This window comes from Hylobates moloch, unplaced genomic scaffold, assembly GCF_009828535.3.
Source record: "Hylobates moloch isolate HMO894 unplaced genomic scaffold, HMol_V3 SCAFFOLD_5, whole genome shotgun sequence".
Lineage (NCBI taxonomy): Eukaryota > Metazoa > Chordata > Mammalia > Primates > Hylobatidae > Hylobates > Hylobates moloch.
Window position 1 is genome coordinate 16,177,053 of NW_026652280.1, and position 13,001 is coordinate 16,190,053.

At 44.2% G+C, this 13,001-nt stretch overlaps 1 protein-coding gene and 1 pseudogene across 1 annotated transcript in view; both read left to right on the plus strand.

The window, feature by feature from the left end:
* Window positions 1-1,600: 1,600 nt before the first annotated feature.
* Window positions 1,601-13,001, plus strand: part of VPS4B (vacuolar protein sorting 4 homolog B) — a 33,183-nt gene continuing 21,782 nt past the window's right edge. The window contains exons 1-2 of the mRNA XM_032152104.2: window positions 1,601-1,843; window positions 12,433-12,544. Coding sequence (XP_032007995.1) covers window positions 1,817-1,843; window positions 12,433-12,544 — 139 coding nt within the window. The 5' untranslated portion in view covers window positions 1,601-1,816. The remainder of the gene's footprint in view (window positions 1,844-12,432; window positions 12,545-13,001) is intronic.
* Window positions 6,602-8,428, plus strand: LOC116468416 (26S proteasome regulatory subunit 8-like; annotated as a pseudogene).

The window sequence follows — 13,001 nt, forward strand, 5'->3', positions numbered from 1 at the left end:
TTGAGCCACTGCGCCCGGCCCGTCTTTGCTTAAATTATAAACTCAGTTTCTCCCACAGTTAGTTCAGCCTATGCCCAGGAATGTACAAGGACAGCTTGGAGGTTAAAAGTAAGATGGAGTTGGTTAAGTTAGATCCCTTTCACTGTCTCAGTCATCATTTTGTGAAGGCGATTTCACAAGTGGGAAGAAAGGACTGGTAGATGCAGGGCAGACAGAGGGCTCTGTGCTTTGAGCCTGGATGATACAGATTTGGCAATACTATTCTAAGAAGGAGAGACCAGAGAAAGAAGTTTAGGGTAGAAGGTAATTAATTTGAGTATGTTGAATTTGTCTTGCAGAAAAACCCTGTGAAGGAAACCTCTGGGAGGCTGTTGTAAATGCTGGGCAGGGGGTGGGGTGGGTCTGGAGATCCAGATTTGAAGCGATTTCTAGTCTATCGATAGCTGAGGCTCAAGAATAGAATAAGATGAGCAGAAGTGGAGAAGAAAGAGAGAAGAGGACATCAGACTCTTGAGTAAATTCAGCTTAAGCTCAGGGAGGAGTAAGAAAGGGAGACAGTGAAGGAGGCAGAGAAGGAACATTAGGAAGCTGGACAAACAAGAACTGGGTAGTTGACAATACCAATGAAGAGGGAGGAGGAGAGGACTTTAATTCTTTCGGAGATGCTAGATTAGAAAAAATTAAGGAATGAGTGAGAAAAAAATGGAGTGATTAAACATCTATGTTGCTTTCCTTTGAGGTTAACTATGAAAAGAAGAAAAGGGTGGTGGTGGCTGCAAACCATGGGAGGGCTGAGAAACGGTTTTACCTTGGTTCTGCCTCTGAATCCCTGACGCATTTAACCTCCTCAAGCCATTTGCTTGTAAACATTAACTGGCATAAATAATATCTGATATGCCCATTTTACAGGCCAAGTGCTTCCCTCTCAGACCATATACTCGAGGACAGCGGTCGTCCACGCCTTATTTACATTCATCTTCCCAACACAACAGTCATTTGGAAGATGCCCAGTGGCGTGGGAAGAACAAGCAGGAACGAGCGCCGACCTGCCCGCGGCCTGACTGCTAGCGAATCGCTGTGCGACCGCCTGACCGCGCACTCCCTCCTGAATTATTCACCACCGAGACGAGGACGGTGATCGCCCCCATTCCACAGAGGACACGGAGTGAACAAGGCGCAGTCACAGGACCAAAGCCCCCAGTCGGCAGGTCTTAGAAACGGATGACTTTTTCACTCAAACGCTACGAGGCAACGAGGCATGTGGATGAGGAGGGAAGGGAGCCAGGGCCAATAATTCATCTCAAAGTAAAAGACGTCCCCGGGGGTGGGGAAAAAAAAAACAACAACAACAATAACAAAACCCGGCTCTGTGCTTCCGCGCTTGCGCTCTCCTAGGTCCGCCAGGCTGCCGCCCCGCCCCTAGGGCAGAGTCTCAGTGCGCCTGCGCCAAGCCCGACTTCCGCCAGGGCTCGATTGCCTTCCAGGATACTTCTCCCGGCCTAGGGAGGGCCTGAGCTGTGGCGAGAGAAGGGAGTCTGGTGACTGGGTGCGCGTGCTGATGACGAGACCGGAAGTGACCGGAGCAGAGGCAGGACCAGAACCTAGAGGGGCTCGGGATTGCGGAAGTTTGGTGGGGAGGGTCGGAGCTCTGGTGGAGAGAGTGTTGTCTAAAGTTCCGGAAGGGAGGCTGCCCCTCGCGGTCCGAGAACCACCGGCCTCCCCAGTTTGAGGGCTGTTACCCCGTGCGCGCTTCGACGTTGCTGCTGTTGGCGCTCCTCGCCCCTCGTTCCCTTGGGAACCGCCTGGGAACTCCGCCATGTCATCCACTTCGCCCAACCTTCAGGTATCATTGCTCATCTCTCGTCCCCCTAGGGAGCTGGGACCGAGGGGAGGCGCGAGAAGCGGGTGGGGGGCGGGAAGAAGGGAGGAAGCGGCCGCGCCTGTGGTCGAGGCGCAGGAGGGCGGGTCCGGGGACCTGCAGCAGGTGGGAGAGGGGCCCGTTTTCCAACGGAAAGGTCGTTTCTGGCCCGCTCTTGGGGTCTCCCGAGCCACTGGCTTTGTGAGACTCTTCACTTTTGTTGAGACTTCCCGCTTCCAAAGCAGCCAAGATCTGGGCAGGTTTCTCCAATCAGGGTTAAGGGAGAAAGAAAGAACGTAATTTTTGCAAAGCCCTATTCTGGACCAGTTGAAAATAGGGTGGTCATAGTTCGGTCTTAATTTCTCAAGCTGACAGCAGACCCCTTCATTCTGAGCTGTCAGGTGAGTAGAGATATGGGAACAGACCAAGAATCTGAGATTACAGCCAGCCTACATACAATCTCCGTGAAGTCATTGAATTTATGTGCACACTCCTGTGGCTCCCAGATTGTAGTGTGTAAGATCGAGGAGTATTCTTAAACTTCTGTGTGGCTCCACTTCCCCTCCTCTACCGCAATGAGCACAGTGTTTTGTACACAAATCGTGGAATCTTAAGATTTTAGGCTTAATCGTTAGTCTTCTGTGGAATGGAATTCGTTCAGAAAAGAAATTTCATAATGTAATGGTGTCTGCCATCTCCTGAATGGATCTAGGGCTTCAGTGGAGTTTAGAATGTAATGTGGCATAATGTAGAGGACTCCCAGTCCAGTAAGTCAATAAGGGACAAAAGAGTAGCCTAAAATACTTGTATTGAGTCCCCGTCTTGGACTTCCGGTAGTTTGTTGAACAAGCATTTATTGGAGTGCCTGATAGAGGCATCAAAGGTAATGGAAGAACTCCTTAGCCCATGATAATTGATTCTGAAGAAAGACCACTCAAAGTAGACCCACTTAAACAGAGATTATCGCACGTGATTTCGATTCTTTAGAACACAATCATCATTTGCAGGTTGTTGTTGTTGTTTTGAGACAGTCTTGCTCTGTTGCCCAGACTGGAGTGCAGCGGCGTGAACTTGGCACACTGCAACCTCCACCTCCCAGGTTCAAGTGATTCTTGTGCCTCAGCCTCCCGAGTAGCTGGGATTACAGGCGCCTGCCACCACGCCCGGCTAATTTTTTCTATTTTTAGTAGAGACAGGGTTTCACCATGTTGGCCAGGCTGGTCTTGAACTCCTGACCTCAAATGATCCGCCCGCCTTAGCCTCCCAAAGTGCTGGGTTACAGGTGTGAGCCACCGTGCGCGGCCCCAGAATGCATCATGCTTGAATTGGACTGTTGGCTGTTCTTCAGTGAATCAGCCAGAGACTGACCAACATTAAAGGCATAATTGTTACTGTTAAATAGGAAGGATCTTGAATTGTAATTTTGATAGTGGTAGGTTCACATGTGTGCTTTCTCATTCAGCCTTTTCAACCTTCTAACCTAGGAAATTTGGATTAATATTCATGTAATGATTAACTTCCTGCTGAACAAGGCAAAAATCTCTGTGGCTAGATGCTTATAATCTAATGAGGGAATGCAGATAACTAAAAATCAAAATTATATAATGTAATAAAGCTACACAGTAGTCTCCACTTCCCTGTGGTTTTACTTTCCACACTTTCAATAACCCAAATTTAACCTGGTTCCAAAAATTTTAAATGAAATATTCCAGAATAAATAGTTCATAATTTTGAAACACTATGTCACAATGCCTGTGTCATTCACTTCACTTCATATCATCATGTAGGCATTTTATTATTTCACATAATCACAAGAAGGTTGAGAATAGTGCAATAAGATGTTGAGAGAGATAAACCACATTCACATCACTTTTATTATAGTATATTGTAATAAAACGTACTGGGCAAGGAGGCCAAGGTCTGTGGGATGGGAAGCGGTAAGGGGCCAATTAGTAGAGTATCCATTCAAATAAAGTGGAAAGGATTGATCAGAGGAGAAAAATTGAAGATGGAGAAGAGCCAAGCTTGTATCTGCATTTTTTTTTTTTTTTTTTTTTTTGAGACAGAGTCTCACTCTGTTGCCCAGGCAGGAGTGCAGTGGCATGATCTCGGCTTACGGTAACCTCCATCTCCCGGGTTCAAGCGATTCCCCTGCCTCAGCCCCCCATGTAGCAGCTGGGATTACAGACATGCACCACCACACCCAGCTAATTTTTGTAGAGACGGGGATCTGCTATGTTGTCCAGGCTGGTCTCAAACTCCCGAACTCAGGTGATCCACCCCCGTCGGCCACCCAAAGTGGTAGAGTTACAGGCGTGAGCCATTGCTCCCAGATGTATCTGCATTTCAAAAGTGAGGGAGGAGGAAGAGTCTGGGTTTTCTCCCAGATTCCTGGGTTGGTTATCTGAGTACCCAACTCAGGTAGGGATTGGTTCTGGGAATACAAAAGGAGAGCTATTTGGGGCCAGGGCAAGGGAGCAAAATAATTTGGTTCTAAACTTGTTGAGTTTGAGATGCTTGTGGAGACCATCAAATGGACATTGTCTGGTGAATATTTGCATACATATGTGTAGAACTAGGGAGAGTGGACTAGGCTGGAAATAAGGATTTGGGAGTTATTAGCGTACAGGTGGTAGCAGAGGTTGTAGGCATACAGAGTCACATCCTGGAGAGTTTACAGAATAAGGCAAAACAAAGACCAAGGTAGAAATTCTATGGATTAGCGACATTAAGGAGACAGAAATGGGAGCCTGGAAAAGAACTATTAATCAAAAGTAAAACCAAGCCAGGCACGGTGGCTCATGCCTGTAATCCAGTGTTTTGGGAGGCCGATCGCTTCAGCTCAGGACTTCGAGACCAGTCTGGGCAACATGGTGAAACCCCCTCTCTACAAAAATTAGCTGGGTGTGGTGGTGCATGCCTGTAGTCCCAGCTACTCCAGAGGCTGAGGTGGGAGAATGGCTTGAGCCCAGGAGGTGGAGGTTACAGTAAGCCATGATCACACCCCTGTACTCCAGCCTGGGTGACACAGTGAGACCGTGTCTTAAAAAAAAAAAAAGACTAAAACTAGAAGAAAATGGTGTCATGACAGCCAAGCAAGGAGACACTGTCAGGGTGTTTGTTGTGTATGTTAAATGCTGCAGAGAGGGAGTGAGATAAGCATAAGATTGGCTATCAGGAGCCAGAAAGCATTGCTGTGGGAAAACTAGGAGATCAGGAAACTGGGATGAACGTGGGTATTCTTTGGGATTTTGCTGTGGAGGCAAAGAGATGAGTGAGATGTAGGGAGAGGAGAACCGAGAAGCTGAGGAGAGATGGTGTATAGTTTGTGTTCTGCAGATGTGAGTCTGAGATAGGACAACACATTTTTCTGCTGAGGGATAAAAGGAAAGTTTGGAGAGAACAGTTGATAGGCATGTCATTGATGGAGTAAATGTCAGCGGAGGAAGGTGGGGATCAGCTCCACAGCAGAGGAGAAAGAATTGGTCTCCACAGACAGGGCCTGGGACACCTTTTCTCCTGAGGTAGGCAATTGTAGAATTTACCCCATTTCTCAGGGTTTTCTAAGGTGGATGTGTCTGGGTCTCCTAAGTGGAAAAGGACAATTCCACATGTTCCCAACCTTTATACTTCCATATTGATAACTGGATCCTGACTGATCCTGGGGTGATACAGTCATTCAGTCTTGTGTCAGCCACTGTGCTAGATTCTGGGAATATAAAGAAGTGAAGACAACAGATAGAACTGCTGTTCTCCTGGAGCTTACATTCTAATGGAAGAGAGAGGCCAGTAAATTAAAAAAAAACAAACAAACAAACAAAAAAAAACCATGTGCATGCTCAGACACACACACACACACACACACACACACACACACACACACACACAAAGATCATCAGCCTTAAGTCACCGATGTTGGGTGGGAGGAAACAGAGAAGTGAGTCCCAGCCCACACCTGATGAATATACTTCATTGTCACATAAGAGAGGAAGAATCAATGAAGGAGACTGAGAAGGAGCAGCCAGAGCGGTGGGAGGAAAACCAGCAAAATAGTGGTTGGGGGCTCAGCAGAGGACAGTGTCCAAGAAGGAGGAAATAATCAACTTTGTAAAATGTCAGAAGATCAAGAAGACAGAGCTGGTGTTTGGATCTAGCATGCTAGAGAGCCTTGATATGAGCCGTTTTATTATGTGATACAGGAAAGAGAATAGAGACCACCCTGGTGAGATTTTTGGCTCTAAAAGGTAGCAGAGAAACAGAACTAACACCGAACAGTGTTTTGTTGTCAAATGAGACTTTTTAAAGGAGGGCTGTTTGTATGTTGATGGAAATATCTAGTGGAGAGAAATTGTTAAGAATGACAGAAGTGGGCCGGGCGCGGTGGCTCACGCTTGTAATCCCAGCACTTTGGGAGGCCGAGGCGGGCGGATCACGAGGTCAGGAGATCGAGACCACGATGAAACCCTGTCTCCACTAAAAAATACAAAAAAATTAGCCGGGCGTGGTGGCAGGTGCCTGTAGTCCCAGCTACTCGGAGAGGCTGAGGCAGGAGAATGGCGTGAACCCGGGAGGCGGAGCTTGCAGTGAGCCGAGATCGCGCCACTGCACTCCAGCCTGGGCGACAGAGCGAGACTCTGTCTCAAAAAAAAAAAAAAAAAAGAATGACAGAAGTGAAGTAACCAAAAGGAAGAAGATACTGAAAAAGGAGTAGGGAATTGTTTTTTTTCATTCGTTAAACAATTTTGAGTGCCCGTTGTATGCCAGCACCATTCTAGGCATGGGTAGCTCAAGGTGAAGTCCTGTCTTCATGGAGCCTACCTCCCTAAAGGAGACAGCCAGTGGGTGAGCATACAGGTAAATACAATGACAGTGATGGGATGAAAGAGTGCAGTGGGGGCAGATAGCAAAGAGAAGGGATGAGGTGCAGCCTTTGCTATAGCAAATTAGGGAGGCCTCTCTAAGGACTTGCCATCTGAACTAGGACTGAAAAGGAGACATCATGCATCTATCTGGGGAAAGGAGGGAAGAGCATTCTAGGTGGAGGGGTCCAGCTGCTCGGGCTGCCTGAGTGCAGGAGAAGGATTCTAGGGTTCGGGGAGAACCACACGTAGCTAGGGCCCGGGTTATTTCAGACCTTGTAGATCAGCTCTAGCATCAGGATTTTATTGTTTTTAATGGGAGACCATCAAAGGTTACCTTGTATGTTTTCAGGTAGCAAGGGTGGGAACAGACTGACCACTCACGAGGCTGGGTAGTAGTTTTGACATATATGATAGCAGATTGAACTAGGGTGTTAGCAAGGAAGATGGTGAGGATTATATTCAGAAAGAAAATTAGCTCTGGCTGAAGAGGGAAGATAATGTTTGATGGACCAGAGCAGATGGAGCTGGAAGAGGGGAAGACAAGCAACAGACTCTGCCAGCATTATCTGTCTGAGACAAGAACTCCAGTCAGTTGTGAATGATAAGAGCCGGGACCTCCAGAGGCTGCAGGCACAAATGAATGAACTAAATGCAAAAGTTCACCTATTGCAGGAGGAGCTACAGCTGCTGCAGTAACAGGGCTCCTGTATGAGGGAAGTAGTCCGGGTCATGGATAAGGAGAAAGTGTTAGTCAAGGTGTATCCCAAGGGCAAGTTTGTCTTAGATATGGACAGAAACAGCGACATCAATGACATGAGACCCAATTGCCAGGGGGGCACTAAGAAATGATAGCTACACACTGCACAATATCATACCCAGCAAAGTAGACCCACTGGTGTCACCAGTGATGGTGGAGAAGGTGCCAACCTTGATTTAAGAGATGATTGGTGGACTGGACAAGCAGATTAAGGACATCACAGAAGTGATCGAGCCGCCTGTTAAGCATCCCAACCTCTTTGAAGCACTGGGTATCACACAACCCAGGGTGGTACCACTGTATGGACCTCTAGGCACTGGGAAGACACTGTTTGCCTAGGCTGTGGCTCACCATACAGACTGTACCTGTGTTCATATCCCTGGCTCTGAATTGGTATAGAAATTCATCAGGGAAGGGCCAAGAATGGTGAGGGAGCTGTTTGTCATGGCATAAGGACCCGCCATCTGTCATCAGCTCCATCAGCTCCTCGCAGCTGGAGGGAGGTTCTGCAGGGGACAGTGAAGTGCTGCACATCGTGCTGGAATTGCTCAACCAACTGGACAGCTTTGAGGCCACCAAGAATATCAACGTTATCATGGACCACTGCTTTGCTCAGGGCACATCAACAGAAAAATTGAATTCCAGCTGGACATTTTGAACATCCATTCTCTGAAAAGGAACCTGACCCAGGGGATCAACCAGAGAAAAATTGCTGAGCTTATGCCAGGAGCATCAAGGGCTGAAGTGAAAGTCATATACAGAGAAGGCAGCATATATGCCCTGAGGGAACAGCGAGTGCATGTCACCCAGGAGGATTTTGAGATAGCAGTAGCCAGCATCATGCAGAAGAATAGAGAGTAAAACATGTCCATCAAGAAACTATGGAAGTGCAGAGATGTCCTTTGTATGGATCCCTCCGGTAAAGCTTTCTGGAATGAAAAAATAAAATAATTAGCTCTCCAGAATTAACCATAGAAGACATGGTTAATTTTATTTCAAATGAAAAATGCTAACGGACATGGTTAATTTTATTTCGGATGAAAAATGTTAACAGAAATAAGGTTGAAATGGGGCATTCATCAGCCGAAAAAAACCAGATGCATATCCTCTTAATTCATTGTCTTTGATTGAAGGTTTAACATGTGCCACCCAGTACAGTGGCTACTTGTGGCTAATTTTAATTACATAAACTCACTCCTCAGTCACACTAGCCACATTTCAAGTGCTCAGAAGCCATATACAGACATTCTCATCATCAGGGAAAGGCTGGTTTAATTAGTACTATGTTTGGAGCTAGATGCTTAAATAATACCTACTGCAGTGTAAGAGATTTACCTTAATAAAAATCAGTGTGGTGCTGCAGTGAGGCCAGACTGAATGAGAGGAACAAGTGGCTGAAGAGGTAAGTGGCACAGCATTTCAAAATCACCTGAGAAGAAAATTATAGTTAGGATAAGAAAGAGCTTATTTCTAGGCCAGGCACGGTGGCTCACGCCTGTTATCCCAGCACTTTGGGAGGCTGAGGCAGGTGGATCACCTGAGGTCAGGAGTTTGAGACCAGCCTGGCCAACATGGTGAAACCCCATCTCTACTGAAAATACTAAAATTAGCCAGGCATGGTGGTGGGCGCCTGTAATCCCAGCCACTGGGGAGGCTGATGCAAGAGAATCATATGAACCTGGGAGGCAGAGATTGCAGTGAGCCAAGATGGCGCCATTGCACTCCAGTCTGGGTGACAAGAGTGAGACTCCATCTCAAAAAGAAAAAAGAAAAAGGATTTATTTCTGCTATGTGGCTTAACCACTGAGGCTTTGAGATGCATTTTTTTTTTCTTTTTTGAGACAGAGTCTTGCTCTGTCACCCAGGCTAGAGTGCAGTGGCATGATCTCGGCTCACTGCAACCTCTGTCTCCTGGATTCAAGCGATTCTCCTGACTCAGCCTCCCAAGTAGCTGGGATTACAGGCGCCTGGCTAATTTTTTTTTGTATTTTTAGAGATGGGGTTTCCTTATATTGGCCAGGCTGGTCTCGAACTCGTGACCTCAAGTGATCCGCCCTCCTTGGCCTCCCAAACTGCTGGAATTACAGGCGTGAGCCACTGTGCCCGGCCTCACTCTGTCACCCAGGCTGGAGTGCAGTGGCACAATCATGGCTGTGATGCATTTTTATATGACCAGTCTCACCTAACCACCACTTGACTATGTGACTCCATGTTTTATATTCATATACTAGCTGATAAAACTTTTGAAAATTTAGCTTTGAATTTAGGCTACTTGAACTGTGAGACATGTAACTACATTTTATCAATTCTAAAGTAAACCATTTATTTTTCTTCCCCGCTACAATAGAGGAAGCATGGTCTTCCAGCGGGAGACCTGTTCCTCCCATTTACAGATCTCAGCCTAGCTATATCCAATCCATGCTCAACTGCCCCAAAATGTAATATTCTTACACATAATTGGTTTTTGCGTTGTTTGATTTTTTGCTTATGTTATATACTTACTTTTTAATATCTCTAACAACTGTCATTTTCATTTTTTTTTTTACAGGCACCTATTTCTGTTGAATAGTTTTACTACCTAAATTAACTCAGTTGGAATGTTTTTTTTGTTTGTTTTTTTGTTTTGTTTTGTTTTGTTTTTGTTCTCGCTCTGTCACCCAGGCTGGAGTGCAGTGGCGCGATCTCGGCTCACTGCAAGCTCTGCCTCCCGGGTTCACGCCATTCTCCTGCCTCAGCCTCTCCGAGTAGCTGGGACTACAGGCGCCCGCCACTACGTCCGGCTAATTTTTTGTGTTTTTAGTAGAGACGGGGTTTCACCGTGGTTTCGATCTCCTGACCTCGTGATCCGCCCGCCTCGGCCTCCCAAAGTACTGGGATTACAAGCATGATCCACCGCACCTGGCCCCTAGTTGGAATGTTTTAATAAATCATGTTTGCCCTTTATTTGTATGTCTGTGCATATTTTTAAAAATTAAATATAATTTTTTTTTTGAGATGGCGTCTCACTCTGTTGCCCAGGCTGGAGTGCAGTGGCGTGATCTTGGCTCACTGCAACCACCGCCTCCCGGGTTCAAGCAATTCTCCTGCCTCAATCTCCCAAGCAGCTGGGACTACAGGCGCACGCCGCTACGCCTGGCCAATCTTTTGTGTTTTAGTAGAGACGGGGTTTCACTGTGTTGCCCAGGCTGGTCACAAACTCCTGAGCTCAGGAGAATTTTAGTTTGAGATAATTGTAGATTCACATGCAGTTGTAAGAAATACAGAGAATCCAGCATTCTCTTTATCCAGTTGTCTCCAGTGGCAGCATCTTGTAGAACTGGGACAATATCACAACCAGGATATTGACATTGATACATTCCACCACTCTTACTCATATTTTCCCAGTTTTACTTGTCCTCATGTGTTTTTATGTGTGTGGGTATGGTTGTGTTTGTGCAGTTTTATCACATGTATATATGTGTTACATTTTGAGAGCTCCTTATGTATTCTCAACACTAGTTCTTTGTTAGATATGTTTTGCAAATATTTCTCCCAGTCTGTAGATTGTCTTTTCATCCTTTTAACAAAATCTTCCAGAGAGCACAAGTTTTGCCATAAGGTCCGGTTACCTTTTTTTTTCTTTTGTATAGTACGCTTTTGATGTCAAATCTAAGAACTCTTTGCCCAGCCCCAGATCCTAAGTTTTCTATGTTTTCTTTCTAAAAGTTTTAGCTGGGTGCAGTGGTGTGGACTTGTGGTCCTGCTATTTGGGGAGGCTGATGCAGGATGATCACTTGAGCCCAGGAGTTTAAGGCTAGCTTGGTCAACATAGTGAGATGGAGCCCCATCTCAACAAATAAATAAGAATAAAAGTTTTGTAGTTTTACATTTAATTCTGTGATCCATTTTTGAGTTAATTTTTGTAGGAATTATTAAGTTTAAGTCAGGATTCTTTTAGGTGTATGCTTATGGATGTCTAGTTCCTCTAGCACCACTTCTTAAAAAGCCTGACTTGGTGCCATTGACTGGCTTTTTGCATCATTTTCAAAAATCTCTTGGCTTTATTAGTATGGATTTATTTCTGGGACTTTTTAAAAAAATGCCACAAAAGTAGTCCTTGTTCCTTATGGACCTTTTTTAGAAGATGTGAAAAAGTAGAAAATGAAAAATATATGAAGTTTTGTCAAAGATAAGCTCTGTTAAATTTCCTTCCCATCTTTTTCATGTGCTGCTTTTTTTTGCTGTTGTTTCAAATAAATTCCTGCTACATATAAAAAGTTGTGTCTTGCTTTTTAAGAATGACCATTATTAACACGTTCCATGTTATTACCAATATTTCTTAATGTTATTTTAGTGATCCTTTGGTATTCTGTTTTGTGGCATCCTTTATGATTTAAGTTTCCAGGTTTTGTTTTTGTTATTTAAAAGACCTCTCTGTTAATATCTGTGCTCAGTAAACCTTTTAGTTAATTACTGGATTGAAATATATGAGTATTTTTCAGATTCTTGATATTTCATTGCCCCATTGCTTCTGAAGAGGTTTCACCCCATTTACATTTCCACTATTGTTATATCTTTTAGATTAAAGCAGCATTTAATTTTTGAGAATTTCGCTAAATGCTTGTTTAGTTTGAATTTTCACATTATTCTATTATTTCTTATTAGCCCTAAATTTAACTTTAGCTAAGTGAAAATTACATGTAAATGTTAGCAATTGGTACTAAAGTAACATTCAGTAGCATTTATTCATGTAACAAATGTAATTTGCATCTTATCAACTTGTAATTTACAATAAAATACAGTTGTGAGTTAGAAAAAAATGATTTTTTTAGTTACTGTTTATTTTTTACTTTGTTTTCTTTCACAGCCCAGCAAGCTGAGAAGCTTTAAAAAAAAAAAAAACTTTCAATATGATTATTTACTTCAAATTTATGTTTATGCTTTGATTTAAGTGTTGTTTTGCCTCCCTCAAACAGAAAGCGATAGATCTGGCTAGCAAAGCAGCGCAAGAAGACAAGGCTGGGAACTACGAAGAAGCCCTTCAGCTCTATCAGCATGCTGTGCAGTATTTTCTTCATGTCGTTAAATGTGAGGCCATAGGTTACATTTTATTTAAAAACACGAAAAGAAATATGTATTCTATTTCTTATCTAAAAAATTGAAATATAATGCCAGAAAATTCTAAACTATCCATTTGTAAAAAAAAAAAAAAAAATACTCCACTTTCTTTCTAGTGATTTTTAAGTATTGAGACTTAGCTAGCAAATGTGACAGCCATCATAGTTATTACTTTGTATACCTAAACATCTTAAAATGTAGTATAGTCAGTGTAGCTTGGGAGACATTTTATTGTGTCTTTACAGATATGTATTGCATGTTTACCATGTGGCAGGCACTGTTCTAGGCACTGGGGATAAAATAGAAAAAAATGTAAAACCCCTGCCCTCATGGCTCTTAAATGGAATGCAGTTGGATAATTGAAGATATTCTTTTGAGCTTCTCCCATTATGTTAAAGTGAAACTAAGAATGAGTCATAACCTGTCA